Source organism: Crocuta crocuta, unplaced genomic scaffold (assembly GCF_008692635.1).
Source record: "Crocuta crocuta isolate KB4526 unplaced genomic scaffold, BGI_CrCroc_1.0 scaffold218, whole genome shotgun sequence".
Classification (NCBI taxonomy): domain Eukaryota; kingdom Metazoa; phylum Chordata; class Mammalia; order Carnivora; family Hyaenidae; genus Crocuta; species Crocuta crocuta.
Window position 1 is genome coordinate 2,193,139 of NW_027533170.1, and position 24,820 is coordinate 2,217,958.

General features: G+C 36.5%; 1 protein-coding gene across 2 annotated transcripts in view; it reads left to right on the plus strand.

The window, feature by feature from the left end:
- The window catches only part of DTWD2 (DTW motif tRNA-uridine aminocarboxypropyltransferase 2), a 167,065-nt gene extending 144,641 nt beyond the window's left edge, over window positions 1–22,424 (plus strand). For both annotated transcript variants that reach the window (XM_077746283.1, XM_077746284.1), the window contains 2 exons: window positions 15,188–15,316; window positions 21,030–22,424. In XM_077746283.1, coding sequence (XP_077602409.1) covers window positions 15,188–15,316; window positions 21,030–21,200 — 300 coding nt within the window. In that variant the 3' untranslated portion in view covers window positions 21,201–22,424. The remainder of the gene's footprint in view (window positions 1–15,187; window positions 15,317–21,029) is intronic.
- The last annotated feature ends 2,396 nt before the right edge of the window (window positions 22,425–24,820 follow it).

Consider the following 24,820-nt stretch of genomic DNA (forward strand, 5'->3'; position numbering starts at 1 on the left):
CTCATTTCTGCATCTACTTCATTAGTAAAGTCACAGATCCCCCTAAATTTATGTATTTACTGCTGGGTTTGAATGCATAGCTATAGTTGTTTATTTTCTAATGATGATGATCACTGTTCACTCATTCAGTCAATATTAATTGAACCCCAGCCACTGTGAGGCTCATTGTTCTTGACATTAGAATATAGTAGTAAGTTAAATAGACAGTTCATGTCCTAATGGAACTAACATTGTGTGGAAAGAAAGGCAACTTAGATCAGTATATGATTGCAAATTAAACTTTCTGAATGGAGTATAAGGAGTGCTTCAAAATGGGGGTCTGATTGAAGCTGGAGACTCAGGAAGACCTCTCTAGTGTTTGAGAAGCAAAGGAGCTCAGCAAGAGCTGAACCTGACTGTAGTTAGCCAAGCAAAGCGAGGAGTGAAGTAATTTCCATACTTAGTCTGGCTGGTATGCAGTGACAGAGGAATGGGGGAGGGTGTGTTGTGTAATAGGTGACTTATAGACCACATGAAGGGTTTTGCTTTGTGGCAAGCTGAGGATTTTCATCTGAGTAATAATGTGATCAGTGTGTGTGTGTGTGTGTGTGTGTGTGTTTACGAATTACTTGGCTGATACACAGAGAATGATTTACAATAAGACTCAAGTAGACACAAGATATATAGATAGGCATTTGCAGAGACTCAGGCTAGAAATAATGGTATCTTGGAATTGAGTACTGTCTTTGGAGAGAAAGTCATTTAAATGTAGAAGACATACTAATAGTTACAAAGATTTTGTGTCTATGTTTCTGGCTTAGAATGTTGACCTTGTCTAGTAGAAAAAGAACTAATTAACATAGGTAGAGTTAGGTTCTCTCGATATTGTCAATAAATTAAACATACACAAACAGCTTTTATAGGGAGTGAGGAAGTGATGGGAATCTTAATAAGATAATAATAAGTTAAACTACAGGAGAAGCTTTCACTAAGCAGATGGGGAAAAACAACATAACAGTAAAGCACAATTTGTTAAATATTGCATATCATCATAGTTGATGCTTTCATTTTAACCAATGCTTTCCACAAAGAAGTGTGGAATTAACATGCCACTGTTTTGCTTAACCATCTAATAGAATTTTTAAATTGCTTGAAAAGATGAATGATAAACTTTGGGAAAATTCAGTTTTGATTTAAAATCAGAATTGTTTTTCTTACTGAGTAGAAAAGAAATCCCTGTAATTTAATGAGAATTTTCCACTTCATATTACTTTTCCAGAGTCTCCTCATTCTCCCTTGCAGTTGCCATTGGTTTCACTCCTTTTAGGGGTGTGAATTATTCAGCTTTATATGTGTCACTGAAAATGCATTCATTTATTTTTTAAGTTTATTTATTTATTGAGAGAGAGAGAGGGGCGGGAAATGGCAGAGAGAGAGAGAGAGAGAGAATCTCAATCAGCCTCCACACTGTCAGTGTGGAGCCCGAAGTGGGGCTCAAACCCATGAAACCGTGAGATCATGACCTGAAACAAAGCCAAGAGTTGGACACTAAACTGACTGAGCCACCCAGGAGCCCCAAAATGAATTCATTTCTTAAGGTCCATATCTGACACTTATGTACATATTTTTCACACTACCAAGTTGACAGAATTATGCTCTCTCTGAGGGGAACATATTGTACCATTAATGACTATTACTCAGGACTTTATGTTGTCCAAATTGTGTTTGAATGGATTTATTTAAGAAATACCAGTTCAGTTTTTGGATTTCACTAGCTTTCTTAAATACTCTGAGAAAGTAATGACCAGAGCAAGTATAGGCTATAACTAACATCTCAATATGTTGACTACACTTGAGTGGACAGTAGTCTTAATAAAATTAAATTCCATAACACCACAAAATATAATGCATGTTGTATTTCTCTTAGCACCCTTTCAGCTGTCAGATAGAGTGGTCATTGATATATGACTTTTAAAAACTTACTTCTCAATCAATAGCCAAGGATAATCCTGGCACTCTTTAGACTGACAAGAAGGTAGAGATTCAGGGTCACGGTTTGGCTGATTATTGTTCTCTAAGTAATAGTGAAATAATACTATGTTTGCGTGTATATCTATTTGACATTGCATGTGCAGCTTTTTTCACTTTGCTGTACAACGAAGAGTGGAAAGAATATACATGAGATTTAATCAGGGCCCTGACAGTGTTTACCTGAGTGTGGGAGACAATGAGAATCCAAGAATTTTAGAACTTGAAAGAATCTCAGAAATAGATTTAAATCAGTTATTTTATTTATTAGGAAAGGGAGACCCTATAAAGTCAGTAGCCTACCCAAGGTCACGCAGCTAATTACTATCCTCTGTTTTCTATTGATTTAGTGTTTTGTATAGCAGAGAAAACTTCTAGTGATAAGGGAGAAGTATTTATTGAGCTAAAGTTCATCATGAGAATTTTTAACAACATGTTTTATTTTAAGATGCACATAAAGCATGTTTAGAGACAAGAAATACTTAATCCTATTGTAACTACCATTCAAGTCAAGAAATAGAACATTGTTGGGGCACCTGGGTGGCTCAGTTGGTTAAGCGTCCGACTTCGGCTTAGGTCATGATTTCATGGTTCGTGTCGGGTTCTGTGCTGACAGCTCAGAGCCTGGAGCCTGTTTCAGATTCTGTATCTCCCTCTCTCTCTGACCTTCCCCTGCTCATGCTGTCTTTCTTTCTCTCTCAGAAATAAATTTTTAAAAAAATTAAAAAATTAAAAAAAAAAGAAATAGAACATTGTTGGCACCCCAAAAGCCTCAGGGCCACTTTCTGCCACATGTCACTACCTCCTTCACTACTCTTCTTTCTTACCTCCAGAGGTAATAATATCTTGACCCCTAACATAATTATCTCTTTGTTTTTTATTTATAGATATATATATTCCTAAATGATACATTTTTGCCTAAGTTTTGAACTTTTTATAAGCTACACCATAGTACAGATGTTCTCATATATTGTTTTTCTTCAGTATTACATCTTTACGACTCATCCATGTTGTTGTACATACCTGTACTTTGCTCATTTTCATTGCTATATAATCCATTATGTGGTGATATCACTGTGCATTCTTCTTTTTTTAGTGTATTTATTTTTGAGAGAGAGGGAAAGAGAGAGAGAGATAGCGAGAGAACAAGAGAGCACAAGCAAGAGGGGGCGGAGAGAGAGAGGAGACCCAGAATCCGAAGCAGGCTCCAGGCTTTGAGCTGTCAGCACAGAGCCTGATGCAGGGCTTGAACTCACAAACTGCGAGATCATGACCTGAGCTGGAGTCGGATGCTTAACCGACTGAGCCCCCCAGGAGCCCCTGTCACTGTGCGTTCTATTGTTGATGGACACTGGGGTTGTTTTCAGCTTGCATTTCTTACGAGAAGTGATGCCCTGAATGTTGTTGTGCATATAACTCAATGCACATATGCAAGAGTTCTCTCAGTGTACACCTAGAAATGAAAGGTATGGGTCATTGGTTAAGCATGATTTCCGTTTTACTAGAGTTAACTAAAGTGTTAAGAAGTGACTGTAACTGTTTAAGTTCTCAGCAGAGGTGTTTGGCAGTTGTTCTCTCTAACACTTTGGTGATGTCCATGTTATAAATTTTCTGCCAATCTGATGAGCGTATAGTAGCTTCTCATTTGGTTTTGATTTATTTTTTTCATGATTATTAATTTGGTTTAACCCCATTTTATATGTGTATTAGCCACTTAGATGTCCTCTTTGTTGTAGTGCTTATTTTTTAAAATTTTTATTTTTTAATTTTCATTAATTAATTTTATTATTCTTATTCTTTTTTAAAATTTAAATCCAAGTTAGTTAACATGTAGTGTATTATTGGTTTTAGGGGTAAAATTTAGTGATTCTAACAGCCAGTGCTCATCCTAACAAGATTGCCGTCAATGCCCCTCACCCTTTTAGCCCATCCCCCCACCCAACACCCTGCCAGCAAACCTAAGTTTGTTCTCTGTATTTAAGAGTCTCTTCTGGTTTGTCTCCCTCTCCGTTTTTATCTTATTGTTGTTTTGTTGAAGTGCTTCTTAACTTCTCTTAACCATTTTTATTTTTCTCTCTTGGATTTTTGAGTTTCATTCTTATTTGTTTCAAGGAATTCTTCATATATTTTGGATCTGAACCATCATTTGGTAGTTGTGTATATTGCAAATATGTTGTGTTCACTCTTTTTATACTGTGTTTTGTTAAATCAAATTTTATAATTCAATTTTAATGCCGTATTAATGCCGTTAAATTTCTCAGTGTTTTTTTTTAAGTTGATGTCTTCTGTGTTACAACATTCATTCTTACCTCTCTCTCATATTCTCATGTTATCTTCTAAAAGTTTGGAGTTTTATCTTTTATGTTTGTATTTGATCTACCTGTAATGGATTTTTGTGTTTGGTGTAAGCTGTGGGTTCGATTTCACAAATGGGTCTGACCCATGTGACTACCTGGATGTTTGCACATTTACTGTCCCAGCACCATTCACTGAAATTGCCGGTACAAAACTATCTGTGTCGGAGCGCCACCTCTGTCGTGTGTCACTTGTGCACCCCTGTGAGAGTATGTGTCTAGGCTTTAACTTCTCTGTTGGTTGGTATGCCTGTACCTGCTCCACAGTGCTGTGATGAATGTTGCTTTAGCCTAGATCTAACTGGTAGAGCATGTTCTTCTGCTGGGTTCTTCCAGAATATCGTGGTATTTTTCCTCTTTGCGTTAACATATGATTTCAGAATCAGTTTTATGAAACCACACAAAAACTTCTTCAGATTTTTATTGAGGTTTAGTTGACTCATAAGTCAAATTTTGGGAATCACCATCTGTACAATATTTAGTTTTCCATGCTATGAACATAGTGTATGTCTCCTTTTATTTAGGTTTTTCTGCAATGTTGCTTAGTAAAATACAGAATGCATTTGGTTCAGTTGTACACAAAATGTCAAAATTATTATTTATAAATCAACCCAGGTCTTAGAAGTTCTGATACTCTGCAACCTGTAATTTCTTACTGTTTAGGTATCTTGTACTCTATATTGTTCAAAGGAACATAGCATCCTGTTGTTAACCAAGTCTTTTTTATATCTGTCTGCACTGTTGCAAAATCAATTAAACATCACAGATAAGTCACATGTGTGCAGAGGTGGAGGAAGATGAGAAAATATGCTGAAAACATTAGGCAGCTAGGGTAGTCATGCAAGATCATGCAAGAAATGGAAATTTTTTCTTTTAAAACTGATTTTTAAAAAAATACTAATGTTTATTTATTTTTGAGAAGCAGAGGGAGACAGAGTGTGAGTGGGGGAGGGGCAGAGAGAGAGGGAAACAGAATCCAAAGCAGGCCCCGGGCTCTGAACTGTCAGCACAGAGCCCACCACGGGGCTTAAACCCACGAACTGTGAGATCAGTACCTGAGCTGAAGTCAGACACTCAACCAATAGAGCCATCCAGGCACCCCTAAAAGTGATTTTCAAAAATTCTTACAAATTTCTGGTCTGTCTTTTCTCTTATGTAGGGTTGTGTGGGGATGTTTTAAGAAATATTTAAAGATGGGGTGCCAGACCTAATAACTTCAGTGATGACTGTGATTGCACTTTTTAATGAAGCTTAGCTCATGCACTTAAAAGGTGAAAGAGTAAAACTCAGATATTTTCCTTGTCTGCAAATATATTTTTAGTGAAAATATTTCTGTATTTCTTTATTTTTACAGGCTTATAACTCTAGGAATATTTTATTTACCTGTCAAAATAACTTGTTCTTCTCTGTTATTCAGTAAAACTTTTCTTCTTGTTCTTTCTCCTGCTTCTGAGACTACTTTCTGTCTACCTGTTCCATAGCTTTCCTTCTTCCATCCCATGAAAGTTGACTTCTCTCTCTGTCCTAAATTCCATCTCATCCCTCACCGTTGGCCAGGCTACTCACGTGGCCTTACTGTAGTAAAGCTGAGAGCTTCACCCTTACTCGTTAGATTAGGAAGGAAGCAGTGGGCACCACCAGCTCTGCCATCCTCATTCCCATCAATAGCAGCAGCAGCAGCAGCACCATCCTTATCAAAATTTGTGCCTATTTTGAGTGCTTACTGTATCCAGGTATTGCTCAACACTTCATATATAGCAGCTCCTTAAAGCTGTTAATGTTTTAGGCTCCAAAGCCTCAAGAAACCTGCTGGAGGTCATACAATTTTTCTGTAGATTTAAAGGTAGGTGTGTCTGACTTCCCATCTCATGCTTTTAGTTGTGCTTCCCTGCCTCCCAGTTCATACACATTATTTTTTTATAAATTGCTCAATATTTTATTAATAACACGTTTTGTACAGTATAAATTTGGAATAGAGAAGATCTTGGGTCAAACTTGAATCTACCTCTTAAAATGTAACATTGTGTAAATTAATAGAGTCTTAAACTCATTTTTTTTAAAAAAGCAAGCTTATTTGAAAGAGTTTCAGATTTATAGAAAAATTGGGAAAATAATCCAGAGAGTTCCCATATACCCTGCACTCAGTTTCCTCTTTTGTTAGTATCTGTTAAAAAATAAGCTGTGACAGGGCACCTGGGTGGCTCAGTTGGTCGAGTGGCTGACTTCAGCTCAGGTCATGATCTCACTGTCCGTGGGTTCGAGCCCCGCATTGGGCTCTGTGCTGACAGCTCAGAGCCTGGAGCCTGCTTCTGAGTCTGTGTCTCCCTCTCTCTCTGACCCTCCCTTGATTGTGCTCTGTCTCTCTCTGCTTCTCAAAAGTAAATAGACATTAAAAAAATTTAAAAAAAAGATAAGCTGAGACATGTTAAAATTTTTGAGTTCATTTCAGTAAAAATCTGTTAGATTCAAGGAGCGCTAAACCAGAAGTGGTTCGAATTCTACCAGCACGACCTGTGGAGAGACTTTTTTTAAACTTATTTTTTAATTTGCATCCAAGTTAGCATATGGTGCAACAGTGATTTCAGGAGTAGATTCCTTACTGCCCCTTACCATTTAGCCCATCCCCCTCCCACAACCCCTCCCTGTTTCTCTCCCGCAACCCTCTGCTTGTTTTCCATATTGAAGAGTCTCTTAAGTGTTATCCCCCTCCCTGTTTTTATATTAAGTTTGCTTCCCTTCCCTTATGTTCATTTTTTTGTATCTTAATGTCCTCATGTGAATGAAGTCATATGATATTTGAGAGACAAATGCTTTTAATCAATAAAATATTATACAATTTAACACAGTAAATTTTAAAATAAACATGTTAGGTGGCAAATGAATTTATGAAGTAATGATATAATGTGTGCTTTATTTCACACTTGGGCTAATTGTTGATTCATTTTTCTAGAGCCATTTATGAAGCCATAACAGCTTTTGAAATGGATAGAACTGCTAATTGTTTTTTTTTTGTTTGTTTATTTATTTTTGAGAGAGAGAGAGCAAGCAGTGCAGAGGCAGAGAGAGAGAAAGAGAGAGAGGGAATCCCAAGCAAGCTCCTCACTTCCAGCACAGACCCAACATGGGGCTCAAACCCACAAACCGTGAGATCATCACCTGAACTGAAATCAAGAATTGGACACTCAACTAACAGAGCCACCCAGGCACCCCAAAAATGCCAATTCTTAAATGAAGTTTATTTTTTGTGAGAAATGTTTGACTAGCAAGGCATTATAAGCTTGACATTATTTAGGTAAGGCTAGTTTGCTCATCAGTTTCTCATATCCTAAATAAGTTTCTAATGTAAGTTTCTTGATAAAGGATATAAACAGATAGAAACCTAACACAGAATACATAACTGTAAGCCTATTTAATTTGGACAATTTTTTGAATGTTTATTTATTTTTGGGAGACAGAGACAGACAGAGCATGCGCAGGGGAGGGGCAGAGAGAGAGAGGGAGACACAGAATCTGAATCAGGCTCCAGCTCCAAGCTCTCAGCCCAGGGCCTGGCACGGGGCTCAAACTCATGAAGTGTGAGATCATGACCTGAGCCTAAGTCTGACACTCCAATGAATGAGCCACCCAAGTGCCCCTTAAGTTGGATAATTTGAGTTTCAGTCGATATTACAAAAGTTACTTTCTTTAGCATGTTCAACTGAGACTTGTCTTTATTAATTGTTTTTGGAAAAAATAGGAATTGGGACAGCAGAAAGTAATGCAATGACTTGTTATCTACAGTGACATTCTTTTTTGGCATTGTTTAGTGGCTAAAGTTTTATTAGTTTACTGAAATCACTCTGAAGTTACTATAGCCAATAATCTTTGCTTTGGTGTCTCCATTAATTCTTTTTTAAAAGAGGAAGCTTAGAAATTCAAATAAAATTTTGTTTTATTTAATTATGAGAAATTATTATATTTTAGCATTATTTTAAACTTGAGGATAATTTTCTGAATTCAAAAAATGTTTAAAGAATAATCATGTCCCAGAACAAGGAGATGGACTGTTCGACTTCTAAAGATTATTTCCAATTCTGTGATCTTATGAATCTCTGTGTTTGTACTTTGCTTTCGGAGATATTTCCATGTCTGTCATTCCCAGTGACTTCAGATATTGGCAAAATTGGAAGCTTTGTGAAAGACAGTGGTAGATTAAATATGTTTATTAACAAGAAAAGCAGTGATTAAGATAATTTGGCTAAATATTAAGAGAATTCACTTAAAAGAATTTTAGTTTTGTATCATTATTTAAAGTTGCTCAAATTTGAAATTTGTAATTGCTTAATTTTTAGGCTCATCAATTATTTATTTGCATTTTTAACAAAAATTTCTTTAATGTATTTTTAAAACAGCTTTATTAAGATACATTTCACATACCATACAATTCACCTGTTAAAAGTGTACAATTCAAGATTTTTTGTTTTTTTTCTATTTTTTTAAATTGTATTTTGAGTTATAACATCTTTTTTACACATTTATAACCACTTATAAAACACAGGTCTTAATTAATATGAGTTGATAACCAAAACCAAAGAATAATTAAACATTAGATGCATATTCTATGGGTCACATTTGACCTTTACTCTTTCTACTATTTTTTAAAAGTCTATTTATTTTTGAGAGAGAGCCAGGGAAGGGGAGAGAGAAAAAGGGACAGAGGGTCTGATACATCTCTGTACTGACAGCAGTAAGCCCGATGTGGGGCTTGAAGTCACAGCTTGAACTCATGGCTTGAAATCATGGCTCGAACTCATGGCTCAAGGTCATGACCTGAGCTGAAGTCTGAAGCTCAACCGACTGAGCCACCCAGGCGCCCCTGCTCCTTCTACTTTAAACTGCCATTTCTATCACTGCTTTAGAGAAACCTGAGAAAAGATAGGAAATTTTATTCAACCCCTGACCCTAAGACAAGTATCTATTAGAACCCTCCAGGCCTAAATTTCAGTAAGTTCCACCAGAGGGCAGTTTTCTAGGTTGACATGAAAGTTTTTGTATGTTGGAGAATTAACAAACAAACTTTATTTCTCATTTTGATGTATAAGAAAGTGCTAAGTTTTAAACCAAATCTGTTGTACAAGTTGTTTGTTGTTGTTGTTTTGGAAATAGATTTTCCTGTAGAAGTTCTGTTGTAAAATGAAGTTTCTCAAACCGTCCTGGGAAAAAAATAACTTCAATAATCATGTATTTTGGAAGTAACACTAATGATACCATCTTATCTGTAACTAATGCCTATTTTGATCTTACTTTTATCCTATCTCCTGAGTCTCAACATGAATCCTGGAGTCTCTACCCTGTGAACGAGTTCTGCAGGGTTCACATGTGGTGGGGCTGGATCACATTGTGGACACTGATGTTCATGAGGAACTTTCACACTTGGGTCAGAGAAGACGCCTCCTTCTGTATCAGTGTTGTTAAAACTATGTTCGGAAGAACCCTAAAATTCCTGAGGGGGTGACTTAGTCTTGCTTTACAGAAGAATGGCTTTATTTGTTTTATGTGTTGAGGTTCGCCTAACCTTAAATATGAGCCTTAAATATGGTGATAGAGTTCCTCCCTTGAGTAAGACTTTATAGATTTGCGTATCTGCTCCACCATGACTGATTTTTGAACCTTCAGTTCCTTAACTTCACCCTCTGCAGTTCAGTTTCCTCCTCCGTACAGAAGGGCTCATAATAGTACTTACTTCACAGGGTCTGTGTGAGTCTTACAAGAGAGGCGAGTACGTTATCTGAAGGACACTTAGTGTGCAGTAAATGCCTAAAACTTTGAACGTATGTGGCTCAGTCTGCCTCAGACCTGGCAACTGTCTGATACGAAAGTTGGGCCCTTCCAGTGACTAGATCGCATTGTTGAAATGAACTGAGGGAATGACAGGAACACAGGGGATTGAAAGATTGAGGCTAGGAGAAAAGATGTTGTGCCTCTATCTCAGGGGTTTGCTCATAAGCTCACATGAAGCATCCTGCTTGTGGAAAGTCACAGAAGAAAGGCTGCTGCAGAAAGGAGGGTGTTTATGTATATCTTCCAGGGGTGAAGACTTCAGGATACCACTGAACGGGAGTTTGTTCTGGCCTCTGCCCAACTAGAGGTGTTTCCGAACGCCTGGAAAGTAGATTGCTTTTCGTAGAAACCTGTGAGCAAGCTGATCAAGTGATTAGAAAGTTTTGTGACTCTTAATAATTGGGAAGCACAATACTTTTATGGAGTAATGACACTTGGCTTAAAACAGCCTGAGCACAGATAACAAATAATCACCATCAAATTATACAACTATAACATTTGTGGGGATGGGAGGTATGAGTTAAAGTTTTAATTTTAAGGTCTTATTTTAGTTTATTTTGTTTGATAAAAGAATTAAATTAATATACATGATAGTAAATTATTTTAAAAATGCCTGTTACATTATTCAGAGATGCCATGGCATGTTATTTCCTTGGATAACATGTTTACTTATTTTGTGGCCCTAAAAGCCATTATGAAACCACTGCACATGCTATGTCACCCAGATTTTTAATGATATAAGCCACTTATGACAAAAGAGCTAAAGATCTACTTAGGAAGGAGACATTTGAAAACCCCTTTCTGAAGGCATCTGAGCAGTGACTATAGCCATCAAACTATTATCTGGTATTCCATTTTTTTCTTTTATTTTTAAATTTAGTTATTTATTTTGAGAGAGAGAGAGAGGGAGGGAGGGAGAGAGAGGATGGGAGAGGGTTGAGAGAGAAGGAGGCAGAGAATTCCAAGCAGGTTCTGTGTTGTCAGTGCAGACCCCGATGTGAGCTTGATCTCACAAACCATGAGATTGTGACCTGAGCCTATAAATCAAGAGTTGGATTCTTAACTTACGGAGTCACCTAGGTGCCCGTGTTATCTGGTATTCTTATATGTAAAATATATATATTTAAGATTTAATGGAAGAGAAGAAAGGCATTATAATAACAAGAATTTCCAGAAATACTAATTTTAGCCAATTCAGAGAGTCAGTGTAGTAGACTAAATGGAGAATCTAGAACTGGAAGAGTTTCTTTTTTAAAAATTTTTAATGTTTATTTATTATTTTTGAGAGCCAGACTGAGAATGAACAGGTAAGGGACAGAGAAAGAAAGATACAGAACCTGAAGCAGGTTCCAGGCTCCAAGCTGACAGCACAAAGCCTGACATGGGACTCGAACTCACAAACTGTGAGATCATGATCTTAGCTGAATGAAGTCAGACACTTAACCAAATGAGTCACCTAAGTGCCCCAAGTTGGATGTTTCTAAAATGGGAGTTATAGTATAGGCTCACAGTCCATACTAATAGAATTCTAAACCAAGCACTGATTTTCCTGTTCCTCAAGAAAAAGGTACATCAAGAGTACTCAAACAATCTAAACCCACAGAGAACCAATTTCTAGAAAGATCCAAATTACTGAAGCATTCTTTGAATCAGCATGGCTTCTAATGTTTGGAAATTAAATTTCTATATAAAAATTATTTGTTATATTAATAATATAACAATAATATTTATTATATTATGGTATGTAATTATTAACATATAGTTAATTAGATTGTGATATGTAATTAATATATAACTATTGTTAATAATATATATTATATGTGAATTTAGGATTAGGTTTTAACACCCTCAGGTCCATGCATCTGGTTTTTATCAGTAAATAGGGACTGAGAAATGAAATAATTTTATTGAAATTAATTGACTAACTATTGTCAGGTTTGATATAATAATCCTGGTCTTTTCTAGAAAATATTTTTAAAATATTTATTTATTTTTGAGAGACAGAGACAGAGCACGAGTGGGAGAAGGCCAGAGAGAGAAGGAGACACAGACTCTGAAGCAGGTTCTAGGCTCTGAGCTAGCTGTTAGCACAGAGCCCGAAGAAGGGCTTGAACTCACAAACTGTGAGATCATGACCTGAACTGAAGTCAGATGCTTAACTGACTGAGCCACCCAGGCTCCCCTAATCTTGGTCTTTCAATAGAGCCTCATACTTTCATCAAATATTAATTTTTTCTTTTCTGAGAATGGTTACTTTTTTCTTGGATTTCCTTGGATTTCATTTACTTATTTTTGAGAGACACAGAGAGAGCATGAGTGGGGGCGGGGCAGAGAAAGAAGGAGACGCAGAATCTGAAGCAACCTCCAGGCTTTGAGCTGTCAGCACAGAGCCTGTCGTGGGGCTTGAACCCATGAACCATGAGATCATGACCTGAGCCGAAGTTGGACACTCAACCAGCTGAGCCACCCACGTGCCCCTTCCTTGAGCTTTTATTTAAGAAGACAAGTCACTTTCTGACAAACTATTTATTATAATGCCTGTGACTTCTCAAGAAGATGGATCGACAGGATTTTTGTTCTTACTCACCATATCAAGTGTGATGAAGGTGATATAGCACATCTGCATGCATAATAGACACCATGAGAAGATCCCACTAACATGCTCTAATAACGTATGTTAATCATATTACAGATTTTGGGTATTTACTCTTTTAACTTATCCAGTTACTGGATAATTCCTGGAGAGATAATTTGTGAGGACATTGTGAAGTCTTCTAACATTTAATAAATTTCAAATTCTGAGTTTTCATGCAGTCATGTGGGCCACAGTAAGAAGTAAAGCTACTCACTGAAATAAACTTCTTTTTGATTTATTTTTATATTTTTTAATTTTGGTTTTACAGACTTCTTTTTTAAAAATCAAATTTGTTCCAATAAACAAAATCACTGTGAATTTTGCATGTTTCCCAAAGATTTTGTTGTAATCAGATGTTTATTATAAATTTCTCCAGTGATGGAATTGAATACTGAAAGCAGTAGTTGGCTGCGCTCGGTTTTCTAGTTGACCTGATGGCATATCAAAGTGGTTGGTAATTATGGTTAATCAGCATTATGAATTATTCTTACAGTTGTTTAATCATGGGCTTTCTTTGATCATTGCACATGTTTCTCAACCATTTTTCTCCATCTCCTTCCCTCTCTGCATCTGTTTTCCATCTTTTTACATTGGTAGAAATGTAGAGTAATTTTAAAATGATTTTATCTAAAATGTTATTAAATGTTTTAAAGAATGTATTCCAAAATTAAACACATTCTGTAGGGAATCTTTTATGATTATTATGTATGTATGTAAATTTCTTTGAGAGAAAGAGAGCATGTGTGCAAGCAGGGGAAGGGAAAAGAGGGGAACAGAGGATCCACAGCGGGCTCTGCACTGACAGCAGAGAGCCCGATATGGGGCTTGAATTCATGAACCACGAGATCATGACCTGAGCTGAAGTTGGACACTTACCCACTTAACTGAGTGAACCACCCAGGCGCCCATGTAGTGAATCTTTTATGATGCCTCCCTTTGCTTTTCTCCCTCTCTCTTCTCTTGCCTTTCTATTACACTCCTCCATGTCTTCCACCATCTGAGGAGAGAAAGGATACAAGTTGTAGAGAATTCTTTAAACAAAATGCCTTCAGACTAGAAGAACCATATTTCTCATCATGGGGTGACTGCATGAGAAACAAAGGAGGAAGAGGACTGAAGGACAAGGGTCCAGGGATGGGAGAGTTTTAATGCTGTAAAGGAATGAAAGACTCTTAGAACTTCAAAGATACTAGAAAATGAGAGACAATACTTGATTTTATTAACTTAACTATTTGGTAAGAGTTAGACACCACTACTTCACTCCACATGCTTACATATTTTATGAGTAAAAACTTGAGTTCTCATCTACCCACACATCCTTAAATGTGATTCTTTTCAGAATGTGGGCTAGGAATATAGTTTTATGAGTGTGAGATTGCTTGAGTTTCATTTAATTAAAATAGGAATCAGAAGGCCAGAATGTTGACATTTGATTTTCTATTGCTTTTCCCATGTCTGACTGTCAGTCATCAAGGTGTCACTCAGCTTGATGTGTGTGCGTGCACACACATCTATTTATACACACTCACCCCCACGCAGACATACACCTGTCAGTTTATATTAAGAAACAATCGAAGCATAAACCATAAAATAACAAACCCAATTGTCAGTTCTCAAAGGTGATTAAATTAATTTCACTTTCACTACAATGCATAATGGTTTCATTTGCTCCATATTTTCCCCATTTGGTGGTGGCAGTCTTTTTGATTTTAACTGTTCTAGCAAGTGTGAAATGTTATCTCATTGTGATTTTGATTTGCATTTAGTCACATTTAGTTGCATTTGCACTTTTACATGTACCTATTTGCCTTTCTTATATTTTCTTTTGTGCGGTGTCTTTTCACATTTGTGCCCCCTGGAAAGGGGTTATTAGTCTTTTAATTTCTGATTTGTAGGAATTTGCATATATTCTGAATATATTTTCATTGTGAGATATATGTGTAACTGTCCTCTGACTATTTAACAGTAACAATATCTAAAGGTATTATGTATAGACGATACTGATATATTTAATGTTTCTAAACTGGAGATTTTGGAAGGAAGTAAATTAGTATTTAAAATGCATACTTTATAATTTTTAAAAAACTTTTTAAGTTTACTTATTTATGAGAGAGAGAGAGAGAGAGAGAGACAGCACGAGTGGGGGAGGGGCAGAGAGAGAGACAGGGAGACACAGAATCTGAAGCAGGCTCCAGGCTCTGAGATGTCAGCACAGAGCCCGACGCGGGGCTTGAATCTATGAGCTATGAGATCATGACCTGAGCTAAAGTCAGACGCTCAACTGACTGAGCCAACCAGGAGCTCCCACAGACTTTATAATTTTAAATTTAAAACAAAACTTACATTCTGTTATTCTGTGTTTTGGTTTCAGGTGCAGTTAAAAACTAGCTTTTCTAGTCAGTATGTCATTCGGACGCAACCGACTAATAGGTGCCTTTCTACACTGGAATGTGCAGCTGCTGCTCTTTCCATTTTGGAGAAAAATAATTACATACAGGAGGTATGTCTTTGGAAGGTTATATAGTTTTTGAAAGCAGTTTGGTTAGATTTCATCTAGAAAATTTATTTATTTATTTATTTAATGTTTTATTTATTTCTGAGAGAGAGAGAGACAGCGTGAGCAGGGGAGGGTCAGAGAGAGAGGGAGACACAGAATCTGAAGCAGACTCCAGGCTCTGAGCTAGCTGTCAGCACAGAGCCGGAGGCAGGGCTCGAACCCACGAACTGTAAGATCATGACCTGAGCCGAAGTCGGACGCTTAACCAACTGAGCCACACAGGCGCCCCTCATCTAGAAAATTTAGAAATGCATAATGACCTGTGAAATTTGCAGCTTTGGTGTCAAATAGAGTGTATCTGTGATAGAAATTTGTGTACTGTTACAACCTTCTTTCCTCCTCTGGTGTTTTTCCATGTTAGTTCAGCATCCAGATTGCATTATTTAAATATTCATTGTAAGCTGTGCAAACAGCATTTATAATAAGCTAAATTGCTTATAAGTAGCACAACATTAAATACAGGGGTTTTTTTTTGGTTAGATTTTTCTTTTATTATTTTGTATTTCTCTTTGAGGATTTTGTGTTTTCTTATACACAACTTTTTTTCTTTTTAATTGAAAGAATATTTTACAGCAACTTTTATTTTGCATTAGTGGTTTTATTTGAGCATGTACCGACTTACTGTGTATCTTATTAACTACTTGCTTAGAGCATAAAGAAGATAATTTTTTGAGAAAAAAACACCTGCAGAATATGAAAAGGGTATAACCTGCAATCATCATTTTATTTAATTTTCATGAAAGCCTGATGATTTCATATATAATTAATCATCACTAAAGAATAATGTTCACTTAGTCCACAAACATCTCAGTCTTTTGGGACATGTAGGAAACTTTGCACTTAAGGCAAAAGAAAAATGAATAGCAAAATAAAAAATTGTTAGAGATTTTTAATCACTAAAATGGTTAGTGATTTTTGTGATTAGTAATCACTAAAATGGTTAGGAGGGTTTTTGATAAATACAACTTAAGAAGATAAGTCAGAAGATAATGAGCGTAACTAAATGGATTTTTATAACTCTCCCTTCTGATGAGCGTGCACGTGCACACGCACACACATACAGACTTACACACACACGCACACATACACACAGTACTTATTGCTGCTTCCTATCGCTCTCTCTCATTATACACTCTGGTTACTATTATTATAAGAGTGTGCCTTGGTCATAAAGGAATTTTCATTGATGGATTAAAAAGCTCAGGTCAGAGAAACTGAATTAGTTACCAAGTAAAAGAACAAAAGACCCCCAGAGCAAGGAGCGTGAAAGAATGCCAGAAGCAAGCCTTGAATTGCTTTTTTTCTCTTTCCTACCCTAAGCTATGGAAAATGCCAGAGTTGGAGACTTTCCTTTTTTTGAAAGAAGTAGGCTTTCATGAGTAGGTTTTTTTCTGTGTATATCTGTCTAAGTAGACTTTGTACTGGGTCTAGGCAGTTTCTCTTTCACTGTTCTCTCTCCTTTGAGAAAAAAAAAATCATGAGGAACCCTAGATCTTTATCCCAAATAAGCAGAGAGTGTTTCTCGACTTTTCCCCCCTCCGTTCTAACCTTAATCATCTGCTCCCATGTACCTAGCCATTGACACAGCACTTAATATACCTCTATAGTAATTTCTCTTTTGTTTATACGTTCTTGAGCACAAATAATATACTGTTTTTAGGTATCTTAAAAGAAAGGTGACCCTGAGCACTGTTGTTTAAACTTGCATTTTGTACAGTCTCTGCATTTTGCTTTTTGTTGATCTAAAGCTCTAGGATCAGCCGACATCAGACCAAGGACCCATTAAAAGCTCAAATCTTGGCGGGGGGAAATGTGATATTCTTTGGCTTTGGCTTTGAAACTTTATCTCCTCTCCTTCTCTGGGTTCTGAAGAGAATGATCTGTGGACTTATATGTCTTATTCCTACAATTGGAATCAGACCTTTTCTTCAGTTCTAAACAGAAGCTTTAATGTTCTTAGTGGTGGTGGATTTCATAACATCGTAATCCGGTAAGGGCTGGGGTTTGGGATGGGATTTGTCCTGCTACTGCTCCTCCCTTCCCGGCTTTATAAGCTTTATGATTCTGGTATCAGTGTACTGTTACAGCAGGGAAGCTTATCTTAGGTTGTGAGTGTAATGTCTGATAACAGGCAAAGTTCAAGATACTAAAGGTGACAGGATCCTTCAGCTATTGTTATTGTTGTCTGTGGATCAATCCCAACTCATGGTGAGGTCCTAAAGTTCTCATTCTGTTTGCTTTGGTCACCAGGAGTAGTCATACTTCAGTGACCAGGGCTAGAAAAAGCATGTTAGGCAATCAGATTTGGGATTTGGAAGGTGCTGATAAGATTATTGGCTGGAGCCTGAGCTGAAGAAATGCATAATGGAACATCTCACATTGCTTGTTATTCCAGCTGACCAAAGATTAGCTTTCTCAGTGGGGGAATCCCAAGTCCAGCATGTTCACATCTAGCTACAATTAAAAAAAAAAAAAATACCAGTTCATTCCCCTGAGAAATACGTTACCGGCTGTTCTGAACATAGGTGTTTTCTCTCTTTCCTGGGGAGGAAAGCTATGGCACACACACGTTTTTTTCCCTTGGTAACCTTTTATTAGGGGACTCCTGATGAAACATTAGGACAGTGGGGGAGAGTGGTAATTCTTCAGCTGGCTTTATTCTGTAGAGGTAGGTAAGGCTCCTCAAAATAAAGAACTTGGCATGGAATAGCCCTTTCAGTCTTTCTTCTTGAGCAGTTTCTCTGACACTCAGAATAGCAGTGTGAGCTTTGAAGCAGGTTTGAATTAAATCTTCATCACTTACCATCACCACTTTGTGCCAGGGAGTGGTTCCTATAATCTCCTTTGCTTGTTTGCTTATCTATAATACACCAGAAGGAATTACCTCTTAATATTGGGGTGGGAACTGAGTGGGATACGCCTGTCACCAGGCGACTCCAGAAGAGTTAACCTCTTTGCTCTTTCTTGTCCTGCCCCCCTTCCACACTCCTGTTCTTCCCATAAATTGACAAAAATTTTGAATTAAAGATTGGTGATTTTCATTCAGCTAGTATAAAATTTACCAGGGCTTTTCACACCTTGGAAAGCTTGAGCTTGGGAATATTTTAAATAGTAGAGCCATTTCTGCTTATGAACCTGCATAGCTAGAGGTGGTAAAGCTTTGTGCACTAAGTGCCCGTAATTTGTAATAATGGGCCCCTGAGACTTGTCACTTTATACCTGCAGACAAAAGGGTTTAAAAACCACTGATTTCCCCCCAAATAAACTTTTAGAAACAAACTTATTTCTTTGTTCCTCTGAAACTCTGTTTCTCATATAGCTTCACATTGCCTCAGATATAATGTTGTGAGTGTATACAGAAGCGTTATCATTTATTACCACGCAGTGTGTTGAACACGTTAAATGCATCCTGTTAGTATAACCTAATAATGACCTTGTAAGGTTGACATTGTTCTCCTCATTTTATAGAGGAAGAAAATGAGACAAGGAGAGGTTCTATGGCTTGTGGTTATATCAGTGAAGACAGGCTCGATGCTCACTGCAGTCACAGAGCAGCCTGGGCTGATGGGGGCACCGTGTAGGCACGTCATTCTCCTTTCATCAAGGAAGGCATAAAGGGAGGTGGTAGAATCATACATGCTTTCCAAGCTACTGCCAGAGGTGGCACATTTCTTCGTGCTCACATTTCCTTAACCAAAGCAAGTCATGTGGCCATACCTAACTTCAAAGGGGGGTTGGAAAGTGCAGTCTGACCATGTAACAAGAAGGACCGGTCAATTTGTGAACAGCCCTATTGGCGACCACAGAGATGGAGTGTGGGTCTAATCCAGATCTATCTCCAAAAATGATTCTCTTAATACCTCAGAGAATTGATAGAGTTTTATTTTCAGGAGGTAAAAGTTGGAGGCCCTTAACAATAGGAATATGAGTATTCTATCCATTAAAAATCTAATGGATGTCCTAAGTACCAATAGAAACTTCAGTTGTCTCAGTCTGTATAAAGTCCTCGGTATGTTTTCTAGGAATGACGTTTCAGAATCCAGTCAGTCCACTATGTTTACTCACTAGAGGAATATATATATTCACTTCCACATTCCCTCTCTTACTTGAAGAAATGAAGATATTAAAAGAAATTATGATAACATACGTAGGGGGCTTTCCAAGATAATGCCACGCAGAGCTTTTCCACGATGTTTGTCTTTTGCTATTGGGTTATATCTGTTAGGGATTATATTTAGTTGCATGTAACAGAGCCTTTATTGTGGGGGTTGAACCATGTATATAGAGGCTTCTTTTTCTCCTGTAAATAAGTAATGTGAGGTTAGCAGTCCAGGGCCAGGCATCTCTTCTGTGTTTCTGTCCATCATTGTATTTGACTTTACTCTTTATGTTTATTGCACTCTAGTCATTTGATGGTTATCCCACCTCAAACAGTCCTGTTCCAGGCAAGCAGAATGCACAGAAGCCCCTGCCTGCTGAGTCTGTCCCACTTTAAAGAGTATTTCTGGAGGCCCACCCAAGGACCTCCACTTACCTTTCGTTATATGGGCTGTGTCATTAGCCAGTTAGTATGACTAGCTGGATACATGGGCACCTTGAATAACATTTGGAATAATAAGGAAGAAGAGAATGAGTGTGGAGAAGCAATACCAGTGGTTGCCACAATGTCTGAGTTCATTGTAAAATTAAAACTGTGAGGCTCTTTGCTGCCACTTACATTGTATATGAGGGAGAATACATTTTCACATAGACCTTGTGACATTTTTGAGATTAAATCTATCAGGTTTTTTTTTTTTCTTTGTTCCTTTCATTTCTAAAAAGACAATCAGTTTCCTTAGGTTTGCTGTTGTGCTGTTGTTATTTGGAAGATTTAGATCAGGGGTCTCAGACCCAAGGAAAGCATCTAACTCAAAATGTTTTAAACACATGACATAGTGGGTTTTCTGTGGTTTTCTTTTTTGTGTTTTTTTTTTTTTTTTAGTTATTTTTATTTTTTACCTTGAAAAACTTGAGGTAGGGCATTTGCTCTAGTTGTGATTTTAACTTCTACCATACTTTATCGTATGGGTCTACCTGGCTTACATGTGTATGTTATATGGTTGGCCCTGTAGGTATTTGAATTTAGACAAGTCCAGATACAGTTAGAATTATTTCACATGCACCCAAACCTGGGTATCTAACTTGTGTGTGGTCCTTGGACCGAGGTGAGAGAATTGGTAAACCTGTTACCCACGGCTGCCAGTCATCTGACTGTTAAGGGTAACAGGAAGCTTGCATCTGTCTGTGATTGAAACTGAGTTAACTAATTTGTATCTAAAGGTCTCTATTTTACTCTATTTATTACAGATTAAATTGATATAATGGCAACAGTTTTTTGAGGTGTTTGAATATATTAATGTATGTAAATTTGGACTTTAACATCATTGTGGAAAATTAACTATTTGTGTCTTTTTACTGGAACTCCTTAGCAGTATGTAATAAGTTAAAAGAAATTATATGTTGAGATATCATCGTATATTTAGTAGATGCCTATTACTTTTCATGGTTAAAAGCCAATAATAAAAAGAAACATACTCCTGTTTCTGAAGAAAAAGCTAGATAGAATGTGATGATTTGTTACAGGCGCGAGTTTAGTATCTTTTTTCTATCCTTACAGACTTTGCTTCGACCTCTTCAAGCTTTGTGCTCTTTCCAGCTGCAGCATGGTGCTCAGATTCGCCTCAGCAAGGAACACCTTCTGAAAAACGGATTATATCCTAAGCCAATGCCAAAGAACAAACGCAAGCTCAGGAAAATGGAACTGTTAATGAACAGTGTTAAAATTTAGTACTGTTGTTCCATGGTGCTAGTTATGGTGTCTTCTGCTGATAAAACCAAGTGACGTTTTCAGAAAATTTACATCTGTGGGTTTTTGACTGTCTCGAGTGAGAGCTGCACGCTAAACTTGCCCAGCAGAAGGAAGTCAACCAATAGCCATAAAAAAAGCAAGCAAACAAACAAACAATTTCGCTGACCCAGTAAAAAGCAAGGTTTCATACTGAATTTGTTTTTAAAAAATGTGCCTCTAATACATTTTTCCAGAACCATAGTTTGAAATGTGTTTGAAGTTAATTGTTGAATGAGGTTAGAAGTTTTTTTTCTTTTTTAAATAAAATGGGGAGAAATTATTGTACCTGATTGGTACGGTTTTGCTTTCATGAATGTTTAGAGATAATTAGATATAGACCAATAATAGAGGATACTTACATCAATATGCAATATTGTACATAAACTTTATAGTTTGAAATAATAATGATCACCAAATAGTTTAGATTGAATTTTTTTCATAGAATAATACAGCAGAATGAGGGAACTAAATAAATTCCTTTGGTACTAAACTTGAACTCAGCTATTATGACTTAAGTGTTACTATTAATTGCCCAAATTTTTTTGTATTAAGGTATATAAGTGGAATATAAGATCATATTAGTTTCAGGTATACACCATATTGATTTGATATTTATATACATCGCGAAAAAATCACCACATAACATCCTTCGTACATACTTAGAACAACATTTTTCTCTTGTGATAAGAACTTTTAAGATCTAGTTTCTTAGTAACTTTCTAATATACGGTATTTGTAATTTTGCAGAATTATTAACTATAGTCACAATGCTTTATAGTACATCCCCATGACACATTTGTTTTGAAATGGGAAGTTTGTTCCTTTTGACCCCGTTCACCCATTTTGCTCACCCCTCACCCTCTGCCTCTGGCAGCCTCCAGCCTGTTCTCTGTGTCTGTGAGCTTGTTTTTTTTGTTTTGTTTTGTTTTTAAGATTCCACATAAGTGATATCAAATGATGATTATTTTTCTCTATGTGACTTATTTCACTTACCATTATACCCTCCAGGTCCATCGATGTTGTTGCAAATGGCAATATTTCATTTTTTAATGTATATATACATACCATGTTTTCTTTATTCATCCATTGATGTCTAAATAGGTTATTTCCTTGGCTATTGTAAATAATGCTTCAGTAAACATAAAGGTGCATCTTTTCAAGTTAGTGTTTTTGTTTTCTTTGGATAAATATTCAGAAATGGAATTACTGGATCACATGATATTCTATTTTTTACTTTTTGAGGAACCTCCATACTGTTTTTCATGGTGGCTGCACCAATTTACATTCCCACCAACAGTGCATCAGGTTCCCTTTTCTCCATATCTGTGTCAGCCCTTGTTATTTCTCGATTTTTTCATTAAAGCCATTCAAACAGGTGTGAAGAGGCAGTTCATTGGAGTTTTGATTTGCATCTCCCTAATGATGAGTGATATTGAGCCTCTTCTCATATGCCTGTTAGCCCATCTATATGCCTTTTTTAGAAAAGTGTCCATTCGGTTCCTCTGCCCTTTTTTTTTTGCCTCCTTTTTATTCAAATTGTGTGTGTGTGTGTGTGTCTGGTTGAGTTGTAAGAGTCCTTTATATTTTTTTGTTATTAACCCCTTATCAGTATCTGATATGCAGATATTTTCTCCCATCCTGGGGGTGGCCTTTTCATTTTATTGATGCTTTCATTTGTTGTGCAGAAACTTTTTAGTTTCATATAGCCCCACTTGTTTAGTTTTGCTTTTGTTGTTTTTGCTTTTAGTGCCTGATTTAAAAAATCATCACCAAGGCTGATGTCAAGGAGCTTACTGTCTTTGTTTTCTTTCTCGTCTTATGGATTTCACATCTTACATTCGTCTTTAATCCATTTTGAATGAATTTCATGTGTGGCATAATATAGCAGTCCAGTTTCATTCTTTTGCCTGTGGCTGTTCAGTTTTTCCAACATCATTTATTGAAGACCCTGTCCTTTCCCCATTTTATATTCTTGCCTCCTTTGTCATAGATTAATTGACCATACAGGTGTGGGCTTATTTCTGGACTCTGTTCTGTTCCATGGACCTGTGTGTCTGTTTTTATGCCAATACCATACTGTTTGATAACTATAGCTTTGCAGTATAATGTGAAGTCAGGAAGTATGACGCTCCCCCCCCCCTTTTGTTTTCTTTCTCAGGATTGCTTTGGCTTTTGGGGTGTTTGTGGCTCATTATGAATTTCAGGATTGTTTGTTCTATATGTATGAAAAATGCCATTGGAATTTTGATATGGATTGCAATGAATCTGTAGATTGCTTTGGGTTGTAGCCCTAATTTTGAAAAAGGTGCATGTCATTTGGTCATAGTACACATTTTTATTTTATTCATCAAATAGGTGTATTGACTTTGATAAACTTGTCATACGGAAACAACTGAAATAATATAATGTAACTATAATTTCAAGAATGTATTTTTCTAACTAGGGCTATTTAAATATTTTTTGGTGGGCAAAACCTTTCAATTTCAGAGAGAAAATTTTCCCTACCCTTTTGTGAAAATACTTACTGACATTTTATATACTATTAGAGACATGTATGTAATATAGACCTGTGTCTAACTTAAATCTACTGCAGTTGTATACCTGTATTGGCAAGAAGAGGGGATTTTGTTCTTTATTTATGATTTCTAGACTTTTTTGCATCTAGTATTAAGGTAAGGATAAACTAACATGAGACCTAAAAGTAATCTTGCTGTAAATACATGCGCACATGTGATACATGAGTGGTTATTTTTGACCCTTTTCATCCATCTTTTTCTTATTGTTGGCCTAGATTAAGCTCTTCTTAAAAGCTTTAATTCTAGTCATAATTAGAATGCTAATAAATGTTTGGTGAAACTATGCAGAAAATATTTTAAAATATTAAACAAAAGTTAAATTTCTATCCTGTATTATGGACTTTTTAAAAAAATTAAAACACAAGTTGGCTCATTTAAAAAAAAGTTTACTTTGGGAGAGTGGGGGAGGGACAGAGAGGAGGTGGAGAGAGAGAATCCCAAGCAGGCTCCATCCACATTGAGCTTGAGGTAGAACGTGATCTCACGACTTTGAGATCATGAGCTGAGCCAAAATCAAGGGTTGGTCGCTTGACCAACTGAGCTACCCACTACTATCAAATGACTATCTAGGTATAATAGAAAAGAAATAGTAATAGTAATGTATAATGGTTTCCTAACAAATGGGTTAAAATAATCTTACAGTAATTTTTTCACATTAAAATTAAATTTTATAAATTTATTTTATCCACGATTATTGCCTTTTTGAAAAAGATATTCTGATATATGACCCATAGAAATCCTGAAATTGTATTTTAATTTATATTGATTTTTTAAGAATAATTACTACCTTTATCTTTTAACTACAGCATGTAGGGTCATTTTTGAACACTTACAAAAGCTTAAAGTTTAGTATTTTTGGAAATGTATAAACGTTTTTAAAGTTTATATAGTTCTCCAAATTATTTTACTGACCTCTTAAATTATTTTTTTATTTCTTACTGATCTCCTGACAAGATTATTCCATTTACTCTTCTCTGGTATTCA